We start from the raw sequence: 24,825 nt of genomic DNA, 5'->3' as shown, positions 1-24,825 counted from the left end.
TTGTAGGCTCTCTTGTCTCTAGGGCTATTCCTATTTGAAAAGTAATGAGACCATGACCGTAGTTGCCAAGAATATTGTACCTGAGCCACTTTGCTGATTTTTATTCCACAATCATTTAGGATATTTTTATTTCTGAGTACTCACATAAGTAATTTAGATCAGGGGTCTCCAACCTTGGCAACTTTTTTGTGGACTTCAACTCAGCAAAGCTGGCTGAGGAACTCTGGGAGTTGAAGTCCACAAGTCTTAAAGTTGCCAAGGTTGGAGACCCCTGATTTAGATGACCTATATGATAGGAACTCCTCCCTTAACATATGGCATCATATAATACAGGTGGTCCTCAACTTATAGCATTTCGCTTAGTGACTCTTCAAAGTTACAACGGCACTGAAACAAATGACTTACGACCTTTTTTCACATTTATGACCATTGCATCATTCCCCAAGATCATATGATCAAAATTCAGATGCCTGGCAACTGATTCACATTTATGACAGTTGTCGCATCCTGGGGTCAGGTGATCCCCTTTTGTGACCTTTTGACAAGCAAAGTCAAAGGGGAACCCAAACTCACTTTAACAGCTCTGTTACTAAGTTAACAACTGCAGTGATTCACTTAACAACGGTGGCAAGAAAAGTTGTAAAATGGGGCAAAACTCACTTAACAGATGTTTCACTTAGCAACAGAAATTTGGGGCTCAATTGTGGCCATAGGTTGGGGACCACCTGTAGTGTTTCCTTGATAGCTCTTAATCACTGTTTTACCTTTTGTCCAACTCAGTGCCATTCAGATGGGTTGAAATTAAGTACGGTAAAAACACTCAAGTTCAGCTCTGTCTCTGGTGACCAGGCATACCTATCCACGCTGTTAGCCTTGACAGTAATATGGAGATGATTTGTTAATTAATTTCTTTTAGGATATTGTTTTTCCCAGTCGAGTCTACAGCCTTGGCTCTATTTCACCTCCAAATCTTGATAAAGTCCGCTAAAATCTTAAAATTCTCAATCTTCTGGATTTAATTGATTATGTACCATCCAGTTGGTGTCAACTCTTAGCGACCACATACGTTTTGTCTGTGACAATCTTTCCTTACTTATTCTTTTAGTTCTTCGAATTGTGTACTCAACAACATATCACAACTGAGCCGTCCACCTGGTTACTGATTGTCCTCTTCTTCTCTTTCCTTCTACCTTTCCCAAGCATTACAGGCTTCTTTAGAGAACCAGGTTCTCACATAATAGGATAGGTAGAGCCTTGAGTGAGAACTTTGGCTTAATTTGTTTGCTTGGTTTGTTTTTCCTTGATTATCCATGGTATTCTCAGAAGTCTGCATGTTCTAGCATTTGCATAGTATGCTTTCTTGTTGCACAGAAAAACAGCACTTAACTCCTAAATACGCTCTTTAGGAGGTTTTGAGGAGTATCTTCCTTGTTGATTACAGAGGGATGTTGGTTCCGAGAATAGTAAGACTGAGTGTTTTAATCTGAAAGCCATTGTTAATGCAGACTTCTCCTTTACAGTGGGGCTTTTTCCTTCCTTTGTAAGTCCTACCCCCGCCAACCCTTTAACTACTATTCTAGAATATTAACTTTCCCAAGCAGGTTGTGAGAATGAGGACATACAGTGTATCGCCACTGACTTCTCTCCTTTTTCCCTTGCTCCCTTGTTTATGTTGCATCATTCTGGAAAATAAATATGTGTTCTTCTCATCACATACCTTCACAGTTAAGATTATTACTAACTTTGCAGATTATCCTCAAGGCACCAATTCTGAATCAGTAGTTGACCTTAGGTTGGATTCTGCAGGACAGATCTGCTGTTTTTGCTCGTTTATTTTACTTCCCTTAATGTCATTATATCAATCAAAACAGCGGGGATAATTTCCATATACTGCAAATACTTTTAGTTAATGGGTTTAAAAACCCCATGCTGGGGCATGATGAGCCTGTAAATCTAATCCAACAATTGTTGTCTCCTTGTTAGAGAAAAGCATTCCCTTTTCTCTACTTTTTTTTTGTCCTTCAGAGGCTGCCAGTTGTTTTCTTTTTCCTCCATTGCCCCAGCTTTTGGTGCCAGCAAAAGTTCCAGATTTACTAAGAAAACAAAACAAGGTGGACTAGTATGCCTTTAAATTTTTATATATGCACACAAATACATACACATTTTTGAAATAAATTATTATCTAGCGTCTTTCTTAAAAGCTGCTGCTTTGTTTTGTCTAGACAGAGGAAAAACCTTCAGGGATTTTTTTCTGATCTGAATCCCAAAACACTTTTTATGGAGTATTATTAAAGTATAGGCACATAAATCTGCTTTAGCCTGAGGCATCTTTATATTCTGCTTTTAAAACCATCCTCTAGATCAGACATATAAAGCAGCAGTACTTCTAACTGGTACCAGGGCTTAAAATTCTGTGCTATATTGGTGGAACAATGTCTGTGAAACAGCTTTTTCATTTTTATATTTATTTGTCATGTTTCCATATATTCTTTTTTTTTCATTTTCTATCAGTTTGGAACATACCAGAACAACAAGTATTTTTCAGTTATTGACATTTTAACTGATAAAGCAATAAGCAGGAAAAGTTAAGGGTATTTGGATAATTTAAAACTCTCTTAAGGTATCTTTTTAAAATTCTATCAATACTACAAATATTGTTATTATTGGAATTGTTAAGCTTTTTTAGAAGAAAAGAAAGATGTGACTGTATAAAATGCAACCATTCAGTTTTCATGGGAATAGTATGGAAGTTTTTACTGGATGTTTTTGGACTTTCCAGTCTAGCATACAAACTTGTAGTTTTCTAGTAGTTTCATCCCTCAGTAGGTTTAACTTACAAGGTCAATGTCATTCAGATTCTTCCAGAAACATAAACTTTTTAGTTTTAAATATGAAATGGTTTGCTTAAGATCACCCTACTTTTTGCCTTCTAAAGAGCCAGGGATCTTGCCACTGTTTCCTTAAAGACTGCTGAAGCTTTGTCATTCTATGAGTCAGCCTTATCTTTTGAGTTACTATTGGTATTGTGGGAACATAAACAATTGAGTAGAATATGACCTAGTTACATGCTGGAATTCTCTGGGATGACTGGTTAGAAAACACAACTTTTTCCTCATCTACTCCTCCATATTTCACGGATGATCACACAGGTCAAAGAGTAAAGTTGTAATGAAGAAGGGAAAAGCACTCCCTGGGATTTAGATAAGAAAGCAGTCAATCTAAATAGTGTTTCTTAACCTTGGCAAGAAATGGTGGACTTCAACTTCAGAATTCTGGGAATTGAAGTCTATCTTAAACTTTCCAGGGTTGAGAAACATTGACCTAGACTGTGGACAGAACCCATCAAAACCCAGGAAACCCAAGCTCTAAGCAATTAACCAAGAACAATTTCCCCTATCTATCAGAACAGCTTCTGAAAAGGCAGGAGCCCAACTCCATATATCCCTACTTTTTTCATCTCCTATCAGGAGAAGATGGAATCTCTTTCAGCTGGTTTTTGCAGGCCTAGCTTTGAAATAAGGATTGATAAACAACCATCTATGGAAATGTGGGGCTAAAGGCAGATTAAAAGATGTGTGTGTGAGAATGAATTGACGTATGTGAATTGTTCAAAGCTGTTTGTTCCTTTGTATCTTTTGTTGTATTTTGTTGTGTGTGCATGTGTCTGAATGTATATTCATGCCTGGAAGAGATTGAATTTAAACTGAGAATTTCAATTTGATTTCTCATGTTGTCTTCAATTCTTAATTAGTTCCTAGTTCTATGTAATAAACAATTTATCCATTCTTCTTGAATCTGTAGTCTTAATCTGACAGGGAGTTTAGCCTGCCAAGCATCCTAGCCAATCTTAACTACAGAAACCCAGAGTAGGTGCAGATCTTAGTTGCTTCTTCCTACTGAAAACATAGAAAAGATTCTTTGTAAAGAGTGGGAAAGAAAGTGACTATATATTTTCCACTTCCACAAATCTATGCAAAGGACTCCAGGAGACCATATCTCTTGAATATATGTGGCTACAAAAGTTTTTTTTCTTTTATTGCTTTAGGTTGGGGTGTGGACCTTCAAGGTTTTCTTGTTTTTAAACAAAAAAACCTGCATGCAGGAATGAAAAAAATGGCAATATTGACATATATGGACTTAGTAATGTTCTGCAGCAACAAGCAGAGTATCTACCTGAAGGCTGCATTATCATTAGAGATTTAAATTGCTGTCCTTCCTATATTTATGGTACCTAGGAATAAATGCCATTGAATTCACTTGATGATTTTGCCATGTTTAATATGGATTTGCAAAGATACATCATTCTCCTCCATGCTGCATCGAGAGGCCAGGATGGGTTGACTCCTTCCTATGATGTCATAGCTGAGTCTGTACTAAGATATAAAAGCCAGCCCCCGGGAGAGACCCCAGCTTTTGACTCAGCTCCTTTCAGTCAGTAGCTGTGTCTCTGAAAGCGTTCTGTTAGATAGCAATCACCAGCTATCTTCAGTACTTTTTTCCTCTCTTCAAGCAGCTCCCAGGAGAGCAGGGCTCTCTCTCTCTCTGTCTCCTGCAACGTTGGGAACCGTTTTACAGAGCTCTGTGCAGGCAAGCTGGGAAGCGTCTGCAGACCTCCCCCACGCCTGCAGTTTGGAGCGATCATAAACATGATCGGCAAACTGATAAGAACTCCAGCCAGCTGATCATGTAGCTGGTTGCTGTGTTTTTCCCTTGCTGACTTCGCTCGGGGCTCTGTATAGCCTAAGGAGCGATTCTTCAATCTTGGAGCCTGTTTTCCTGTAGTCAGTGGCCATCTTGGATTCAAGCCTTCCACCACGAGGTGAGCGGCCATTTTGTAAGCCCGGGGGCCATTTATACCCTAAGGGGCTTAATAGAAAAATTTCTAAACAGCTTCTTTCCAACGCAAGAGCCTTTATTCTACAAATGGAGCAAGATAAGGCTCAGGCAGAGCTTTCCCCCCCAGTGGAGCAGTCTCTTAAGCCCAGTAGGAGAAAAAGACGTAGGCAACACACCCAATCAGTCTAGAGGGAGGTGGCTGCTAAAATCAAAGCTAAGGTTCTAGCCCCTAAGAAGGCAACTCAGGCTGAATTGAGGGCAGAGAAGCACAGACATGCAGCTCTAGAGAGGCAGTTCAACAGAACTATTCAACAGAAAGGAGTGCAACTACAGCATGTTTCAGGTGATACTCATGGGCCCCAACCAAGCCCTCCCAGGGGAGGAGACATTATTTATGAGCCTTTCCATCCTCCATCCTGGTCTCCTGAGGCTCTTGCTGTACAGTCAGATCCTCAGGATTTAAGCAGATCTGGGCCTTATTTCCAACAGGCTTCTGTGCCCTATGCTCCTCCCCCTCCCTCCAGGCCTCGAACCTCTCCTCAATCTAGGCCTGAAGCCACCTTCACTCCCACAGCAGCCGGCCTTCTGCCTCTACCTTTGAGCATAGACCAAGGGATATCCAAGATGTAGTCTCATCAGCCATTAGGCAGGGATTGGCTGAAGGCTTCAAGCAAATTCTTCAACCTCTGGAAAGGGTTCAGGCCCTTCTCCCTTCTCAATCTATAAGTTCCTTGCCTCATTATCCTGATTTACACAGGCCTCAGGACCTCAGGGTCCATTCTTCTCTACCAGAATGGGAGGAGGTTGATGAGGAAGGAAGGCCTTCTCATCTGAACACAGTTACTCCTTTCATTCAGAGTGTGAAGAGTGTGAGATTTTTGACCAAAATCTTTCAGAAGAAGACGATTCTCGCCCAGAGCAGACATTGGTCCTCTGCGTTGGTCTTCAAACCTACTCTCTTCAGACCATTACTTAGCAAGGCCTTGGTCACTGCCAAGCTGTTGCCAGGGGAAGTGGCTCCCGAGCCACAAGGAAATCCCTCTAGCCAAGGGGATTTGTTCTTCTCCAAGCCTGTAGTGCATGCAGAGGTTTTGCCTTCTCCCATTTTGTTCCTGGACATGGTCAAGGAACAGTGCGCTTCTCCTTCGGCAGGTCCTCGCCCATCTTCTCTAAATAAGCGTTTCTACAATGTCAGCGCAGCTCTGGACAATGCCCTGGCAGTGCCTTCTGTTGACATTCCGGTTCTGGCCTCGTTCTCATCTTCTAGCACTCCCACAGAGCCAGAAGATATCCTGAAACCGGATGATAAACGTTCCGAACAGACCTTCAAGCGCAATCACCAGGCTGCTGCTTGGGCTGTTCGGGCTTCAACAGCAGCATCCTTCTTCACCAGGGCATCCATACGGTGGCTGCGCCAACTCTAGAATTGATTGCTTGCTTCTGAACTTTGGTCTCACCAAGACCTTAATAAGATTATTGCAGTGGCGGAATTCACTGCGTATGCCACTCTCAATTTCGCCAAATTTGCAGGAAGTCGGAAGCCATGTTTGTTTCCTTTTTCCCTTCTCACTTGGGGCACAAGGCCTCTTCTCCTACTATAAGCAGGTGGGTCAGGTCTTGCATTGAGCAGGCCTACAAAGCTGCAGCCCTTCCGGTTCCCCGAGGTCTGATGGCGCACTCTACCAGAAGTGCGGCCACTTCTGCTGCCTGGGCGACCCAAGCATCCTTGGAGGAGATTTGTTGTGCGGCCACGTGGACATCCCCGTCTCCTTTCATCAGACACTACCGTCTGGATGCTTTTGCCTCGGCGACTGCAGCCTTCAGCAGACAGGTGCTTCAACGAGTGGTTCCACAGTCAGTGTGATGAGCCAGATGAGGACCCGCCCGTGGATATGCAAGCTTTGGTATGTCCCATCCTGGGCTCTCGATGCAGCATGGAGGAGAATGGGCGTTGGTAGAAGTTACCATGAACACCCTTTCTATCTATGCTGCGAGAGAGCCCAGCCCCTCCCTTGATACGTCCGGAGAGGGTAAGACATATTTCTGTATTTATTTTGGGCTTTCAGAGACACCTTTCAGTCTGTCAAGTATCTTCGCCAAAGCTGGGGTCTCTCCCGGGGGCTAGTACAGTATATCTAGTACAGACTCAGCTATGACGTCATAGGAAGGAGTCAACCCATCCTGGGTTGTCTCGCAGGATAGATAGAAAGGGCGTTCGCGGTAACTTCTACCAATGCCCATTCCACTTTAGCAATAGCAATAGCACTTAGACTTATATACTGCTTCATATTTACAGCTCTCTCTAAGCGGTTTACAGAGTCAGCATATTGCCTCCAACAATCTTGGTCCCCATTTTACTGATCTTGGAAGGCTGAGCCAACCTTGGAGCTGATCAGAATCGAACTCCTGGATTGAGCAGTGAGTTAGCCTGCAATACTGCATTCTAACCATTGAGCTGCTATAGCTTTAGTAAAATAATCCATGTTGTCACAGCAGAAATGGTAGATTTGCCTTGATTGGCCTTCTCGGGGGAGGGGCAGCTCTGTCATGCAGAAGACCCATTTTTCAGTCATAGCAAAACCATACAGTATAGCTGTCCTGGCTTATAAAAGCAATGCCTTTGTTTTTTAAAATTTAAAAAAATCAAATCCAAAGAATGATACGATGATATTATTTTTTGGGTGACAACAAAACCTTGTCTTTTAATAATACAGCTTAAAGTATCTGCTACTAATAACACAGGTGTCATCATACTGCTACAATAATATACAAAAATTACTTGAGTAATTCACTATTCAAAAGTAATTGAATCCCTGTGTCTCTCTGATTTATTTTACTTGTTTCCTCCAATGCTTAATAGTTTCTGTTTGTGTAATCACTCTTCTACCATGTTATCAGTGGTTTTAAAAGTTTCTAATTTGTTTGGTTACAACATTTTTCTGCATTTTCAATATTTCTGGTGCTGCCTGTTGTCAGAAAACTACAGTTAGTTCTCTAGCTAGTTGTAGATCTTTCCTATTGCTACGGTAAACCACTAGTATACCCACTGGAAGACTTGCACTTTCTCATTACTTGAGCAAGTTTTCATCAGTCATTTTCCTTAATTCTCAAAAGTGCTTTCCTACGATATTATTTTAGATTTTCCCTTTTCAATTTTTTGGTACACCTTTTTCAATGACTTTTTTTATTTCAAATGTCTGTGAAAATTTGGACTGCTGATTTGCCAAATGACTAATCTAATTTAACTTTTACTTTTTAAACATCCTTTTAACAGCTTTACCCTTTCTAATATGCCAGTTGGGTATAATAAGATTTGAAATAGTAAGTAGAATGACCCCTTTTTTTCTGGATATTACTGCAATTATTTTGAATTAAATTTAAGTAAACACTTCTTCCAATCCAGCACAATAGCATCAGCTGAAATAGAAATTATCTTATCAACAGTATAATATCTCAGATTTAGCAATTTAGTTAAATATTTAAGCTCTGCAAATACCTTATCTTGCATATCTAACCACTGAAACTCCACTTCTTGCAATAACAGTTATAAAACTGGTCATATTTGCTATGAATTTAAATGAATGAGTAATCATCTAAAAAAATCTTTATTTCATTCTGTGGACAATGTATTCCAACAATAGCTTCAGTTTTCCTTCATCAAATTTCATATTATGAGCAATGAGAATGTAGTCCAGATTTATTTCTGTTGATCTTTTAAAATTTGCTACATTTAATTTCAGATTTCTGTAAATTTGTTCAGAATTTGTTTATCATGCTCTATAATGATCTCAGTTTCTTTAAAAAAAAATTGCGGTATTCTTTGATAAACTTCAAAAGCTGATGAAATATCATATGTCAATATGTTAAAGTATACTTTAGCAAAGTAGATAAAGAAAAGTATTTTCTCAAAATTATCCTTATTCAGATTCTTTCAACTGAACTAATTTGTTCGCTATTTGATTTTTCCACATTCCACTTTTCCACATTTCCTACAGGATTAACCTATTGGTTCTTCAACTTGTGCTACTGTACCCAGCTTTTTCATCTGTTTGAGTTCTCATTATACCTTGGCTTTTAACATTAAGACATGTCTTCCAACCAGCACAAATAACCTATGGATTTCATTTAGTGGACTAGTAACCTGTATAAACAACCCCGTACTTGAAATACAGTTCATTTCTAATATGGTCTTCATACCTAAAATCTCATTTGCAACACAAATAGTTAGCTATAAAGACCAGTGAATTTTTTTTCTCTTTATTTGCAAATAATCTCACATCTTCCCACATACTTAATTCCTGCCCAAAGTAAATAAGCAATCTTGCATTTGATTTTCTCCGAAAGATTTACTTTACAATTTAATTTACAAATTGCATGAACATTTATAAACAAGATGTTGTGTATCTAAATAGTATCTCTTTTAAAGCTTTTACTTTACAATGATTCACGTTCAATTAAACTAATCTGTCCAAATCATTTGAAAAATGAAAGTTGTAGTTCCTGGATACAGTTGCCTTCCTAATAATCATTTTTATAGTCCACTACATACAAATTTCTTTTATTTGCAACTTCTTACCCCTTTTTTTGTTTTTTGTTTACTAATTTGCAACTTCTTACTCCTAGTTTTGCACTGAATGCTGTGTAGTGTCTGTAGAGTGTTGGATAAGGCGAAGCTTCTATTCTGTCATTAGAGTATTACATATACTGACTTGAGTTCCTGATTTAAAAATCAGGATAGATACCTGATAAAAAAATTAAAATGATTAAGCTCTCACATTTTTTACAATCTTCTTCCATATTCCAAGCAAGCCCGAATACTACAAATAAATATTACACTGCTGAAAGTATACTTAGCTCCTGTTCTTAACAGTGGCATTTGAAGTTATTTAGCTTTTAGTTTGTTTCATTAACTTAATATCTATAGTATTAAGTTGTTTTTGTATAATAGATCTACTATTTTTTCTGTGCAGAAACCTCTATTGTTTGTTTTTGTTTCCAGAGTTAAGTCTCACTCCCTGGGTAACTTGCTTGTGCTTTACTATCCTGTTTCCGCAAACAAAATTCACAAATTTGTACTAATAACTTTTCAAACAAACACTCCAGGATTGGTTTTTCCCCCCCTTCCTCTCGATGAAACCACATGAAATATGTATGCATTCCATACATAAATGTATGCATTCCATCCTTTTTTAGTCAATAATGTGCTTCAAATGTTAGGATAAAAGTTTGCAACTTTTGTTTACCCAATCCCTTGTCAAACTGGAAACACTCAGTGGGTTTTTCCCCAGCAATACATAGAAACGTTTGAACTTTTCAGTCTTCTTATCTGTAACAACCACACCACACAAACCTTTGCTTTCATGTTTTCCGGGTTTCGGCAACACTATCTTCAAACGCCAACTTACCTGGAGGCTTCAGCCAATCCAACCAGTACAGTATATCCCAACTATTTCTGTCTTTGTATTATGCTAAAAAGTCATGTCTGAGTATTATGAAAATATTTCTTTAAATTGGCAGCAAAAACTTATTTAATAACATAGCCTTATTTATTCGTGCTATCAGAATTCTGCTGTTAGCGACACAAGTGTCATCAATGTGCTAAAATAATTTACACATTATGTTTAATATTACTCAAAAGTAACCCAGTCATTATGGAGGGGAGTGTTTGCTTCATCTAAGCACTTTGAAGAGCTTGGTCAAGGCAAGGCATCCCTAATGTGTAAGTTTCTGCATTGAGTGAATCGGTTTAATACAATTCAGCTTTGTCCCTTTAATTGTTTTTTACGATAGTACATTTAAGCTGAACTCCAAGAAGATCAATTAGTGCATTTATTTCATATAAATTGTTGTCTAGTCATCTGCAAATTACAATGTATTCTGCCCAATGCTAAAGAGGAACCAAAGGCGTTTTTCAGTTTAACTGTCTGCTCTCACTTCTGGATTGTTTTAAACAAATGATTGGCTGCTCCAATATATAAAATGAGAAATAGAATTTCTACTATTTAGTAGGTCTAGAGATTTATGCTATGTTGTTTGCCTTGCAAATAAATAGTTAAGGTTTGTATATTTAAAAAGATTCATACAAAATAAAAATGCACACGAAGTTGTTGACTTATATTAATAGAAAACAAATTGTATGTATTTCTATCCTAGCTAGTATTTAAATCAATACTAACAGCTAGGACCATTAAAAAGCTTGCTCCAGTATACAAGTCAGTTCTTCAGAATAGGTAGATAATGGGTGTCCTTCCTAATACTTTAGGATTAATTGGAACAATGAACCACAGCAATGTTTGGAAGGATAAATTGCATCTTCTCCAATTATTACAATATTACTCCTATATAAGAATTGGAAATGCTGTCTCTTTCAATATTTTTAATAATTTACATATTTGCATATGTAACATGATTGTGTATCTTATACATCTCTATCACATCTGAAGCTATAAAATTGTGTGTGTTAACATTACACAAAAGATCAACTTTCAAACAATAATTCCTCTTTGAATAACTTGTAGCTTAACTGTTGAAGCATCAAAAAGTATGTCGTGTAAGAGAGTTGAAGATGGAGAAAGATACAGTTGTACTCTATTTAAAAATGAGAAGCAAATTCATTTAGAGGTAGCCCTTGAACTTACAACTGTAATTGAAACAGGAATTTCAGTCACTAAGTGATATAGTTGGTAAATGGGTCAACGCGTGATCAGATCTGATTTTATTGCCATTTTTATCACGGTCATTAAGTGAATGACCTGGTTGAGTGAATCCAGGTTCCCCAATTGACTTTGCTTGTTGGAAGCTGGCTGGGAAGATTGCACATTGCAATCATGTGAATGCTTGAGGTTGTGCCCATTTAAATGCAAGCCAATTGCCAAACGCCCAGATTGCAATCACATGACCCAAGGGGATGGTACGTACAGTGGTTGTAAGTTTGAAAATGGGTCATAAGTCACTTTTTCAGGATCACTGTAACTTCAAGCGAAGATTGCATGAAATACTATTAGGCTTTTCCAGATAATATTCTTGTTCTCACAGTCTAGAAACTGTATTTGTCTGGATAAGAATGCGCTGAAGAAAAATTAGGTCTAGTTATATGGGAAAATATTGCTTAAATTAGCAAGCAATAAGTTGAAAACAAAGCTCAGAACAAGAAAGCGTACTACCATCACTTTGATTAAACAATATAAAACAAAATCTCACAATTATGCTGAAATCATGCAGCAATATGGAAGTGTCTGATTACCAGATTTCTTGTAATATTGTTGATCCTCAAGAATGAAGTATTTGCTAATTATTCTTCTACCAAGCATTTTATTTGGATATTAATAGCAATAGCACATAGACTTATATACCGCTTCCCAGTGCTTTACAGCCCTCTCTAAACAGTTTACAGCATCACAGCATATTGTCCCCAACAAGCTGGCTCATCATTTTACCGACCTCAGCTCACGCTGAGCCGGTGAGACTTAAACTGTTTGAACTGCTGGCAGCCAGCAGTCAGCAGAAGTCAGCCTGCAGTACTGCATTCTAACCACTGCGTCATCACGACTCTTAAGGTCCTGAATTAATCCCTGGCATCTCCAGTTAAAACTGTTTTTCAGAGTCCTCTATTCCAGACCATGTATAACTGCTTTCAGCAAGGATGCTCAGATGAATTACATGCACATCATTTCCATTTGATGGAAAAGCAATGCATGCAATTGTCCTGGAGTTCTTTGACATCCTGTGTTTTCATTTAAATAGGTTGCTGACTTCTTTCTCTGTCTTCTAGAAATTCCGGGTCGATATGCCAGGATCGAGCAACACATTTATTCCTACTCTCAACGCGATAACCACCAGCCAAGACCTACAGTGGATGGTTCAGCCCACCGTGATAACCTCCATGCCAAGTGCCTACTCTCGCTCGCATCCCTACAGCCATGCATTGCCCAACCTGTCTTCGGTTACTGGACACACAGCCCTACAAAGGCCTGGTGTTATTAAAACCATTGGGACCACCGTGGGCAGGAGGAGAAGAGATGAGCAGGTAGCTCCCCTATTTAAAACAACTAGCGGTATTGAATGTGACATTTCTAAGTCTGTGCTTCAAATGTTGGTGGCAACTGACAATAGATTTAGGCATTACCTGAATCTGGCTTGAAGGAATACTGACTTTAGTATAAGAAAGTCTCTACAAACCATAGTTTAACTAGCTTACATTTTGACGTGAGACCTTGCATTGGTCCCAGGATTTTCCAGTGAAGGAATCTTGAATAAGAAAGCTGGGAAGATTTGTAGTGTTAAGGTAGAAAGTTGACACTAATCAGGACTGACAGCTTTCAGCAAGCTAAATGAGTAGCCCAATCTGATGTAATACCTCTGCCTAAGATTTCATTTGCATTAATGTTTTCATAGAGTCTCCTTCAGTGATAGTTTCACTGGAACATGTGGATTCCAGAAGCATTGGAAAGGTTCACTATCTCATTTTCATTGCAATTAAATTGTTGGTTGTAACTCACGTGTAAGGCTTAAGATAATACAGAATGCCATTCTTTGTTGTCTGGTGGGCATCTACACAGTAACTTCTCAAGTAAAGGGAATCCAAGGCAGCAGCCCTGTATTTCTCTCTAATGGGTAGTTCCATCCTAAAAACATAAGGACTGTTCCCCTGGAAATGCCCAGATCATGCCAAGCAGTCCTTCCCACAGTAGCCAACTGTATTCCTCTGGATAATCCATAACTAGGCAAGAGGTAATAGCAATCTCCTGCTCTTCCTGAGCAACTAATTTAGAGATAAATATCTGAAGTTGAGGGTAACACATTACTCATTATACTATGGCATAATGTGGTTTCTATGCCTCTGGTTTAGTGTGTTGTGCAAACCCACCCATTATAGCATAAGGATATGTACAGAAACCAGGCCGCAATGGCAAATTTAAACAATGTTTAAACTAAGGCCAGGCTTAGCATGATGGGTGAGTGCTCTTCTTACTATTACAGCTAGTCATTATCAAGAGCCAATGTGGTACAGCGACAAAGTCGCTGGACTAGACGTAAAGCAATTCATGTTGTAGTCAACTCTCAGCCACAGAAGCTTATGTACTTACTTTCAGCCAGTTACTCCCTCTGAGACCAGCCTATTTCATAAACAATCTGTTGTGGGAAAAATAGGAGAAAACACTGTATCCCCTTGAGTTCTCGAATGAAAAGTAAGACAGAAATCAAATAAACAAACAGTGGTATTCTCCTTCATTGGTATACTCCCATTTTAAAGCCATTAAGGTTCAGGATCATTGTGATTTCTTTTGATTTTTGAATTCACACAATTCTCAGTACAGTTGATGGCTATGAGTGCTGCAGTTCAAAGAATCTGGAACACGAGTAGATCAGTTGGAGCATCACAATCAAAGCCCTGCCCCTTTGATTGCAACACTGTATCCATCTTCATATCTTGATTTCTCCTGTCACCACCGTTGATCTGCAGTGGAACTGGCTGGACTTGACTTTGGCCATTCAGGCATAAGGAGAAGGATCAGAGAGTTAACAACGTAGCTGAGAATAAGCTAAAACCCAGTCCCCTGGGCATGGGTGCCATTCAAGTCTTTTGCACTGGGGTCAGGTTTCTTATTTCCAGTTTGTTGTTAGACCCAAAGAAATTGGTAGAATTAGATGATTGACTAGAATAAGAAAACTTTTGGGTGGCTGAATTCCTTTTTCATTGTAACAGATGGCTAACTATGGTTAGGATACTGAAGTGGTTTTAAGATAACTGTTATCTCTACCACATGTACAGGTGGGAGGAGAGGGCAGAGAAGTTACTAGAAATCTGAGTTTATCTACAGACCCTCCAAAAGCATTAATTCTCTTCTCTAGGCTGTGTATGGGCATAGTGAAACACTCCATGCCCTCCATGACATTTATCTCCTATTGCTTAAGGGCTGCCTGATGATGCAGGAAATGTAGGGTCTTATCTTAAAAAGTCAGAGGTAAGAGAGGAAAGAATGGAAAGGCAGCTCTTTTGATTTGATTAGGGTCATTCCAGTTTGTCCAGCCTCCTGGACCTTAGTTTCTGACCTTCCAGTTAATGACTGTTGTCCCAGGAAAAGAAGCGCACAGATTTTTTTTCCTAAGAAAGACAAACTTGCAACATCTTCCTATATTCTTACCTCACAAACCACCCACATTGCAAAACTACTGAGAGACTTCTATCTTTGCATTTAGCCTTAATTGCAGATTCATTGTTTTCTTGCTCAATCTTCCTGTGGTTTCTCCACTCCTGTGCTCTTCCCCTACCTTGCTATCACTTTTTCTTTCTCCTCAGTGGCTGGCTCCAGTGCTGTATTATATCAAAGCCCTGATAATATCTTGATGTGAGAAAGAATGTTTTCTCAGAGACCCTAGATCCATATGAGGGAGCCTCAGCTCTATTGCATTATTCAGCTAGTAACATGATAGTTTTTGAAGCAACTTGGCTTATCTTCACCACTCTTCAGGCCCTAATTGCTATCACCTTCCACACTAGTATAGTGTTTGAGGTTAAGAGGTTGGACAAGAACTGGGGAAGACCCAGGTTCAAGTTCACCTTGAGTCATGGAAGTTCACTGGGTGACTTTGGGCCAATCACACATTCTCAGCTCAAATCACCTTACAGAATGGTGGTTGTGGGGAAAATGGAGGAGGAAAGATTGTGGATACATTGCCTTGAGCTCCTAAAGGGAAAGCAGAATATAAATCAGTTAAACAATAAATGAAAAGTGGAAATTAAACCATGGGTTCATCAGTTGGGTCACATTTCTTATTGATTCATTGCACAAACTACCAGCTTGAACGAATGTTTTGTTCATTTGTTTATCTACAGTTATCACCTGAAGAAGAAGAGAAGCGAAGAATTCGAAGAGAAAGGAACAAACTAGCAGCAGCGAAATGCCGTAACAGGCGCCGAGAGCTGACTGAGAAACTCCAGGCAGTATGTATTTTGCATAAATTTCCTCCTTTCTTGTTATGGCCTTTATTTTTGGTAAGATGAAATGAAGTCTTGTTGAATTGAGCTCAATACCCGGTGACTTCATGTTGTCATTTTCTTGAAAATAATATGGATGTAATTTCCCATTGATGTCTTTTGTTTTTGACTTTCCATTCTAACCTGTAGTCTGGGATTTCTGAATAGCCTCCTTACCCAAGTGCTAAAATAGGCCTGTCTCTGTCCATGAAGCCAGATGACTTTGTAAATAGGGCATATAATATTCTGATTTTGTGGCTGCATGATACAAGATGATCTAATATCGTATTGATTTTTGTTGGGTATCAGGACATTTCTAAAACTCTGAAGACTTGCTGAACCACTGCTGATGTTGAGAGCTGCCCCATGGAGATTCTTGCCATGGATGGGTGGTTTTGGGTACATGGTGGGAAATTTTTTTTGATAGGGAGAATTTTTTTTGAAGAGCTAAACAGTTCTTCAAAAATTACATATCTGATACCTTTATTAAGGAATAGGGAAAGTGCTGGGAATTGGTTAACAAAAGAAGAGTAAAGTAATAAAGCTGAATATGTATGAATAGTGAGCTACCAACTTTTACTCATTCTGCTGGTGAAGTAAACACTTGAAGGTGTTAAAAAATCACCCAAAATACAGAAGAAGCAAATGCCTATACAATATTTGTTTCTGCTTTTCTTCATGACCAGCAAAAGAACTACAATTATCTCAAACCTGTTTGGATAACTATCTTTTTGGAGATCATATTTTTGCTGTAAGAATGCATTTATGCTCAGTTACAGGTAAATCGTGATTGCACCTTTACTTGTAAAGGCAAATGAGGGCATTAATCTTGCAATCATTCCAGTTTTTTAATCTGTTAAATGATTCAAATTTATCAAAGCAGCCAGTAGGTGTACATGGACAACATCCAGTCCTTGATAGATTCTTATGGTGACAAGTACTTTATTGTAGCTAAACAAGGTAAATTTTGGGAAGGAGCTTAAATTTTGAGCCTGAATATCAGTGTAGTGAATTTTTGTCAGAAAAGGTTTTGTGTTTTGGGTGTTTCAAGCCTGCTTTCAGATCTCTAGTCACCCTTTAAATGTCCAGCCATCAGTCCTTAGGCCAGGAGTCTCCAAACTTGGCAACTTTAAGACTTGTGGACTTCAACTCCCAGAATTGCCCAGCCAGCATGACTAGCTGAGGAATTCTGGGAGTTGAAGTCCACAAATCTTAAAGTTGCCAAGTTTGGAGACCTCTGCCTTAGGCAGTTAACAGAATCACTCAGAGGACCTAGTCTATCCCCCTTACAGCTGCCAATACATATTCTGCTACAGTTGGTTAAAGTGAAGTGAAGCCTCCTTATCTTGCAACCCCTTCTTGGAATGCTAATTGCTGTTCTTGCTGACTTTCTCTTTTATCTGGGATCTACAGGAAACAGAGGAGCTGGAGGAGGAGAAATCAGTGCTGCAAAAGGAGATTGCTGAACTAGAGAAGGAGAAGGAGAAGCTGAAATTCATGTTAATGGCTCACAGCCCCATGTGCAAGATCAGCCCCGAGGGGCATCGAACCCCTCCACCTCATAACCTCCAGGCCCTGAGGACTGGAATGAGTGGTCCTGTGGTGGTGAAACAAGAGCCTATGGAGGAAGAGATCCCCTCTTCCTCTTCAGATCCCGAAAAAGGGCAAAGATCTGTCATTAAGCCCATCAGCATTGTTGGGGGGTTTTATGGAGAAGAGCCACTCAACACACCTATTGTAGTGACTTCGACTCCTGCTGTTACCCCTGGAACATCCAACTTGGTCTTCACCTATCCCAGTGTGCTGGACCAGGATTCACCACTCTCCCCCTCAGAATCCTGTTCCAAAGCTCACCGGAGGAGCAGCAGCAGCGGGGATCAGTCATCTGATTCCTTGAACTCTCCAACTCTACTGGCGCTGTAACCCTTTAGCCACCACTCCACCCAGTTACTGTTGTGGGGGGGGGGAACCCCCACCTCAAGACCAGAGACAGCACAATGGCATTTGAGCACAAGGCCAACAAGAGCCAGGAAAGGAAATGATGTTGCTCCAGATACTTCCTTAGACAGGAAGACTAGAACAAATGAAAGCTGTATCAGTCTGGAGTTGGTAAGCAGCAGTCACAATCCCAGGACCCAACGATGAGGGGTTTTCCCTCACTCACCAATGACTGCAGTGGATGTGACCGTCCATAAATTGCTAGCCATTTTCCTGTTAGGTTGATGAATGGACCGTCTGACCTGGCTCCTTCTCCTGCGCTAAGTAGTACATTCCAGTTAGTTGATCTCATTTGGGCCTTAACATTTTCTTGATTTTTGTTGGATACCATGACATTTCGAAAACTCTAAAGGCTTGCTGAACCACTGCTGATATTGAGAGCTGCCTCCTGGGAATTTTTGCCATATTTGGGTGGCTTTTGGCACATGGTGGAAGTTTTGGGGGAGAAGGGAAATTTATTACAGGTCCAAATGGTTCTTCAAAAGTTACACATCCAGTGTCTTCATTAGGGAATGGGGAAAATGATGGGGAAACTGGTTAACAAAAAGACAAGAGTCTCCTTGAAGACAATAGGGAACAGTGCACTGTTTGTGTCTACAAAGGCTGTATCTGCAACATACCTTCGTCAGTGGGCCAGGAGTGGTGCCAAGGGAGCTGGGGAAATGCCAGAGTGGGTTTCCACTAAGCCTTTATTTCTGGCATGATGTCTTCTGTAATTAGTGTTTGTCAAATCTGTTGCAGGACCCTGTGTTTTCTTTCCTTTTGGCTGCCAGCCACCTTGGGTGTGATGCAGCTTCCTCTGAAGTATGCCTGAATCACCTGCTGGTGCTGTTTCTCAAACAGAGCTACCAGCTTCCAGGTTGCAGGCGGTTGCCCTTGCCCAGTGCTGCCATTCTTCTTGTGGCTGATCAGGGAAGGGGATTAATTTGAGGGAGAATGTGCAAGAAGCTCCCTGGAAGAAATCCCCACCCCACCCCTTTGGCTAAATTTCAGTCATCGGGACCTGGCCAGGGTTATGTGTATTGCCATCTGATGGTGTCAGGCCAAATCAGTCCTTTTCCTAGTCCTAGAGACAACTGAAGAAAAATGGATTCTGCACTTTGCCTCCCGCTGCGCTTGGTTTCCAACTCTTAACTACATACGACTGATAAAAAACAAAATCTGTGCTCACTACTGAAAAAGGCAGCATGTTTCACTTATGTACATCCCCTGTAGTGCCAAGCATTAATGCAACTGTACATAAAGAATGTGCCGATTTTAGCAGGGATACCCACAGATAACTTGGAGAGAGGTTTGTTATATCTTCATCTGGAAGTAGACAGTTTTACTCTAAAACTTGTCCTTTACAAAATACATAAGATAACTCAAGTTAATGGTAAACATATTAACGACTGGGTCTGCTTTCATTTTCTTTTATGGAATATGTGGACGAGCTAGGCAAGGAAGCTGATAATTTTTTTACCCCCTTGTGCTCTTCAAGCCATGTTAAGTCCGGCGGTGGGCATCTTTGCCTCTCTTCAAGATTTGCCTTAACAGCTGGGAAACTGCAGTCTTGATTCGGAAGTGTTTTTTTATTGATATCAGTGATCACATTCCTGTTTATTTTTAATGTGTCTGGGTCACAGCCATAGTTAGGAATATAATGCTAGGTTATTTGATCAGAGTTTCTAATTAATGAAGTTTTTAGAATGATCTAGATCAGGGGTGTCAAACTCACATTGTCACGGCGGCATTACGTGATGTATCGGGACTTTCCCCCCCTTCACTAAACTGGGCATAGGCGTGGTCAGACTGTGATGCATCTGGCCTGCAGGCCGAGAGTTTGACAACTCTGATCTAGATTATGGGCTTTCCCCCCCCCTAATTAGAGAAGTCAGATTTGGTGACCTGAATGAATTCTAGGGAATTTTGAGTACTGTAAAGGTAGCATTTGATTCAAGTGGAGGTCAGTTCCTGGTGATTTTGTGGACATGTTTTTATCATTGTTTGGACAATGATGGAGGCTTGCTTTCTTCAACAATATTTTTAAACTCCAGTCTAATCTGCAATCTGGGATTCCCTAGAGGTCTCCCAAATATTGATTAGATCCAAAACAAACTCCACTTAGCTTCTAAACCCAGAAATGATGAAGCTTCATTATCTATTTTTGCCTATGCTGGCCATAGGAGGAAAAAAATCTAGATTATTTCTGGCTACTGGTAGTATATTTGACTGCTAAACATGTCCTAGACATTACTTAACACTATAAAGTTTATATTTACAGCAATAAAAGCCAAACATTTGTTTTACAGGGAAGAAAGGGTGTACAAACTGATTTTTCTAGCTGTTATCTCCTATAGTAGATTCTGTTTATTGAAATAATTTAAACCAGCTGACCCAATTTATGCTCAATTTATGTGCAATGCCATAGTCTGAACCAAAATTCATGTGGTGAACAAGTCTTTCTGTAAACATGTTGAGCTGTATCATGTTGAGGAAGACTGGTGTAAAACCACACTAAAAAGTTGTCTAGAACTGCTTTTATATGCACATGATAAGTATGTTGTATGGCTGAAGATTCAGACTCGAGCATCTCATGTTTGGTATTTTAAGGAAGATTCTGATCTTAATGGGAGCATCTTGTCACTAGAGTCAAAAGGAACTACTCAATATACTTATATCAGAAGTAAGGGACCAATGCTTCTCTGCCTTAGTGTTTCAGAAATAAAATGGCCACAATTCATTTAGCACAAATTCCATCTTCTTAGGAATTATTGGAAAAACTAAAGGGTAAATAAAATTAAATAATTTGACCTGCAATTTTGGAAGTTAAATGATTATTGGCAGAAGATGACAATATTCTGTCAAAATTCCCCATTAATGTGCCAGTAGCAGGGTTAAGTATTCAGTTCCACGTTGAATCTATGACCTTGCCATCATTCCACAGATAAACTTGCTTTTCAATATGTGCTTTTCAAGAAGTGTTGCTCCAGAAAACTGGGAGAATTGAAGAAAGTACCTGAGTAGTGATCCTTTTGTTCTAATTCCATGAAGCAGGACATGATGATGCTGAGCTCAATCAGATAGAAAATAGAAAATTGCTTCAAACTTGGCTGAAGGAATAGCAATCTTAAGGGATGCTTCTAGATATCTAGACTTCTATAATTGGTTCTGATTGTTGACTCAGATCTCTCTAGGTAATTTTAGCTTGCTTCTCATTTCATTTTTATTCCATGGGTTTGTGTATCCCAGTTGGATGATGGTTCCTGGAATCTAGCAAAAGTATATTTGTATTTGTCTTCATCCAGTCTTATTACTTCAAGCAGGTTAAGGCCATTATGCTCTTCCAGTAAGTGGTGTCTTTGTGGTTAATACTTTTTGGTCAACCTTGTACAATTGGTTCATTAATGTGTTCAGATTGAGCACTGCCATATTTTGGGTAGTTGAATCCAGCTTTTATTCTAGTTTTGGCTTTTTTTTAGCATCTTTTTAAATATGCACATTTATACCCTTGAAATTGCATATTTGCATTTTCCCTTCTGCCTCACAGGTGTAAATGCTGTAAAATGTTTGCATGGCACAAACTCTTCTGTTTTGGCTTTTTCTTCCACAAGCTTCTGGTCTACAGAACAATTGGCAGAGACCCATGTTTTACAATTGTCCCAATTCGCTGAAGGAGACCTAGTAGTAGGAATTATTTAGCCTCATGAGAGCAATATAGGATGGCATCTTACACATGGCTCATGGTTATAACTAACATCTCAGATCTTGTTTTCTGTGGTACAGTTCTATGAGTAACACGCTTGTGCGTGAAGTCTTAATAACAGCTTTTATGCAATAAAGCAAACTTAAGAAGTTTTGTAGAATACATTGTATCCAAAATTTTTACAATCTACAGGATTTATACCAAACTCTGATCTGGCAATGTTTTGCCCAGCTACTTTAGGACTTATATGCATGCCTTGATGGAAAGCAATTCCTGTTCTTGCAGTATTTTGGAGAAAACAACATCTTTTCCAGAGAAAAAGTCTACTTGTCTCCCAACACTAATGCATTTTTCTCTCTCTCTTTAAATTCCTGCTTCCTACCCATTCTTAGTTCTAATGTTTATACTTGACTTTTTTATTTCCATTAGAATACAATCCAGCAAACTCTTTGCTTTGCAGCTTCTGTTAATTTCAACCTGTTTTCACCTGATGACACAGCTAGGGGTGGTGTAGTCACTGGGTTTGATGAATTTTGCTTATTAAACCAGCTGAGTACTTGTGATATAACAGGATCTGAGGTCATCATATCAGTATCAATGGATTTAAAAATATCCTTATTGTTTTATTTAATTGATCCACTAAGTTCACTTGAACTTAGCAGTATGCTTCTTTTGTATTCCAATCATAATAACACTCATTATTTCTTATTTATTGGCAAGCAAACATTTTTTGTGTCGGCTACAGTGAATCTGCTCACCATTAATTAAACAAATTGTTCCTATTTTTTATGCCAAAATGAAATTAATCAGAGAGGGTCAAAACTGTAAAAGAGAATGCAAGTGATAGCATATCTTTCTTGGTTTTTTTTTTAACATAGACTTATAATGTTTACATCTTTTTCTTTGCCACAGATCTGGATTTGAAAAATATTTTTTCCCTACTGATTTTTAAAATCCTGATTTTTTTTTCTTTTTCAAATAAAAATAGTTAGACATGGTAAGAGTTAATAATTTCTCCCCTTCCCTTTGTATAATTTTTCAATGAATTGTCTTGGTGCTTCATTTTGGTTCTCATTGTTGTTCTGTTCAAATCTGTATGAATATCTGTTCTGTTTAGAAATGGTTTACTAGTCTCAATTTCATGTTTTTTTCATTCATGAGAATTATTATTTTCGGGGGGGTGGGTGGGAAAGAATGAGGTGTTCATTAAGCCATAAGTATCTATCTGTGCAATAAACACTAGGCAAGTGCTTTCAGAAAAGGTTGGTATCTCAGTCATAATGCGCTTCGCAGGCAAAAGTTTCCAGGGCTTTTCTAAGTAGGACTGCCTCAACTGCTGAATGAAACAGACTTGATAACTCACTTTCTGTTTCTTCCAAAAAACCAATGGTTCCTATGATCATATTCAGCATTCCATTTAGGTGGCATTTTTGCATATCAGTATAATCCTAGGGTGTGTTTTATTCCAATTCATTAAAAATCCATTCTGCAGGCAAAAAGATCTAAAATGGGCAAGTAGAATATGATTTAATTCCCACAGAAAGAGTAAAAATGGTGCTCTTTCATTACATCCATCGGTTTGCATGAATTGGGTTTTTTTTTTTTTTAAATTGACAACAAAGAATGTTGATGTGATTCCATATCCAGGCTGATGGAATAGATTGTCTAACGCTGTTCTTGGCGTACACAAATGGAAAGAATATCGTAGCAAAAAAAAGGGGGGGGTGGAGGGGAATCTGCAAGAACACCAAATTGTTCATGTATATGCAGATTTTCTAATTATAGAAAACAAAGCCAGAAGAACTGAAGAAAGTAAGTGTTTTTATGTCTTTCTCTGCAAATCTCATGAGATTAACAAGGACTATAAAGATTAGGAGATTTTTTTGGCGGGGGGAGAAGCTCCAAACTTACCTATGTAAGGGGGAGAGGGAATTCTCATATAAAAATGTACAGAGGAATGGTTTCTAAAAATGAACTTTCAGTCTTCTTCAAATTATAAGATAGAACAAGAGCATTCTCTCTCAGTAAAAGACTGTTTTCCTGTCCTAAAATGGTTCTGTTTCTTTCCCACTCTTGAATTTTAATACTGTTCTGATTCTTTTGTGGCTGTTTTGATGTAGGAAAACCAGAATTATGTGTTGAAAATAGACATTTGGTCTGTCTCAGTGAGCAGATAAATGTTGTGCATGTGTATAGATTCTACTGTGTCGTCCCATTAAATATTGGTAAGAAAAAGTGCATCTTCATTAGCACAGTAAATTGATGGTATAAAACGAAAGAATGCTTTAGGATCAAAGGGCCTGATTCTCTCTTTATTTGACTGTGATCGTAAATGCATTCATTCACCGTAGATGTACGTACACCAGTGTTAAAATCAGTAGAGGAAATTGTTTCGGTGATTTTATTTTTCCCCATCGTATATACAAATCCATAGGGATCTTTATTTTTTTCTTTCTACACATTCAAAGTTTTGCATTTCCTTTTCCCCAACATGGGGTGAAATGAGTTTGGATAGGAGTGATTTAAATTGGGAGCCCTTTTCTGAATGTCTGTGTAAAAGATCTCTCATTGGTAGAGAAGCTTTCCAGGGAGGTCATCTTATTCCTTTTCTTGTAATGCAGGCCTACAATATTTGCACTAAAATTAACAAAAATAATGGTATGGAGGTGGTTTAAAGAAAGGTTGCTGCTATGAAAGAAAGAACTTAAAAGAATGGCCATGCTTTTACAGATTTTAATGTACCATTTTGTAAAATGAAAGCGGTCTAGATGGAAAAGAATGAAGGTTTTATATGTATGTGTGTGTATAAAATTATAATTATTATTTTTTACTTTCTCTTACTGTTCATTTCCACATCCCCCTTGATTCTATTCTGTGTTCTTTCATTGCTACTTTTGTGATTGTGTTCATTAACCCCATCCCCAAGTTTAAACACTTGTAAATGATGCTTTCATGGCACTGCGGACACCTTTTTTTGTTTGTACAGTGAGATCTAACTGGAGTTCTTCTCTCTCTTCAGTTGAATTCATTAAAAGAAATTATTTGTTATGACCAACTGAATGTTTACATTTTCCTTCTCTCAAGAATGGCGAACGTTGCCAGTTGCTTCTTGGCGTGATGATTCAGAGGGCAGCTTTCGTCAAAAGGAGTCTCTAAAATTCAAGACTTGGGATGATTTGGGAGGTGCTAAGGACACATGCTGTTATGTATGAAGACTTCTGACCAATATCTCTCCCTTTCTGTGCAGAACAAAGGAGAGTATTTTTTTGAAAAAGCTACTGGCCTCATAATAGTTATCTGCATAATGGAATCCCCACAATCATAAATG

The 24,825-nt window shown here is 38.9% G+C and overlaps 1 protein-coding gene across 3 annotated transcripts in view; it reads left to right on the top strand.

Annotated features, from left to right (window-relative positions):
• The window catches only part of FOSL2 (FOS like 2, AP-1 transcription factor subunit), a 33,417-nt gene extending 8,869 nt beyond the window's left edge, over positions 1-24,548 (top strand). For 2 of the 3 annotated variants that reach the window (XM_026681658.2, XM_026681665.2), the window contains exons 2-4: positions 12,608-12,862; positions 15,674-15,781; positions 17,228-24,548. In XM_026681658.2, the coding sequence (XP_026537443.1) occupies positions 12,608-12,862; positions 15,674-15,781; positions 17,228-17,737 (873 nt within the window). In that variant the 3' untranslated portion in view covers positions 17,738-24,548. The remainder of the gene's footprint in view (positions 1-12,607; positions 12,863-15,673; positions 15,782-17,227) is intronic. The other variant, XM_087965256.1, reaches the window with a different exon arrangement.
• Positions 24,549-24,825: the final 277 nt, after the last annotated feature.

Source organism: Notechis scutatus, chromosome 1 (genome assembly GCF_049901735.1).
Source record: "Notechis scutatus isolate UNSWTSFEM ecotype Mainland chromosome 1, rNotScu1.2, whole genome shotgun sequence".
NCBI classification, from domain to species: domain Eukaryota; kingdom Metazoa; phylum Chordata; class Lepidosauria; order Squamata; family Elapidae; genus Notechis; species Notechis scutatus.
This window is presented reverse-complemented; position numbering and strand designations above follow the sequence as displayed.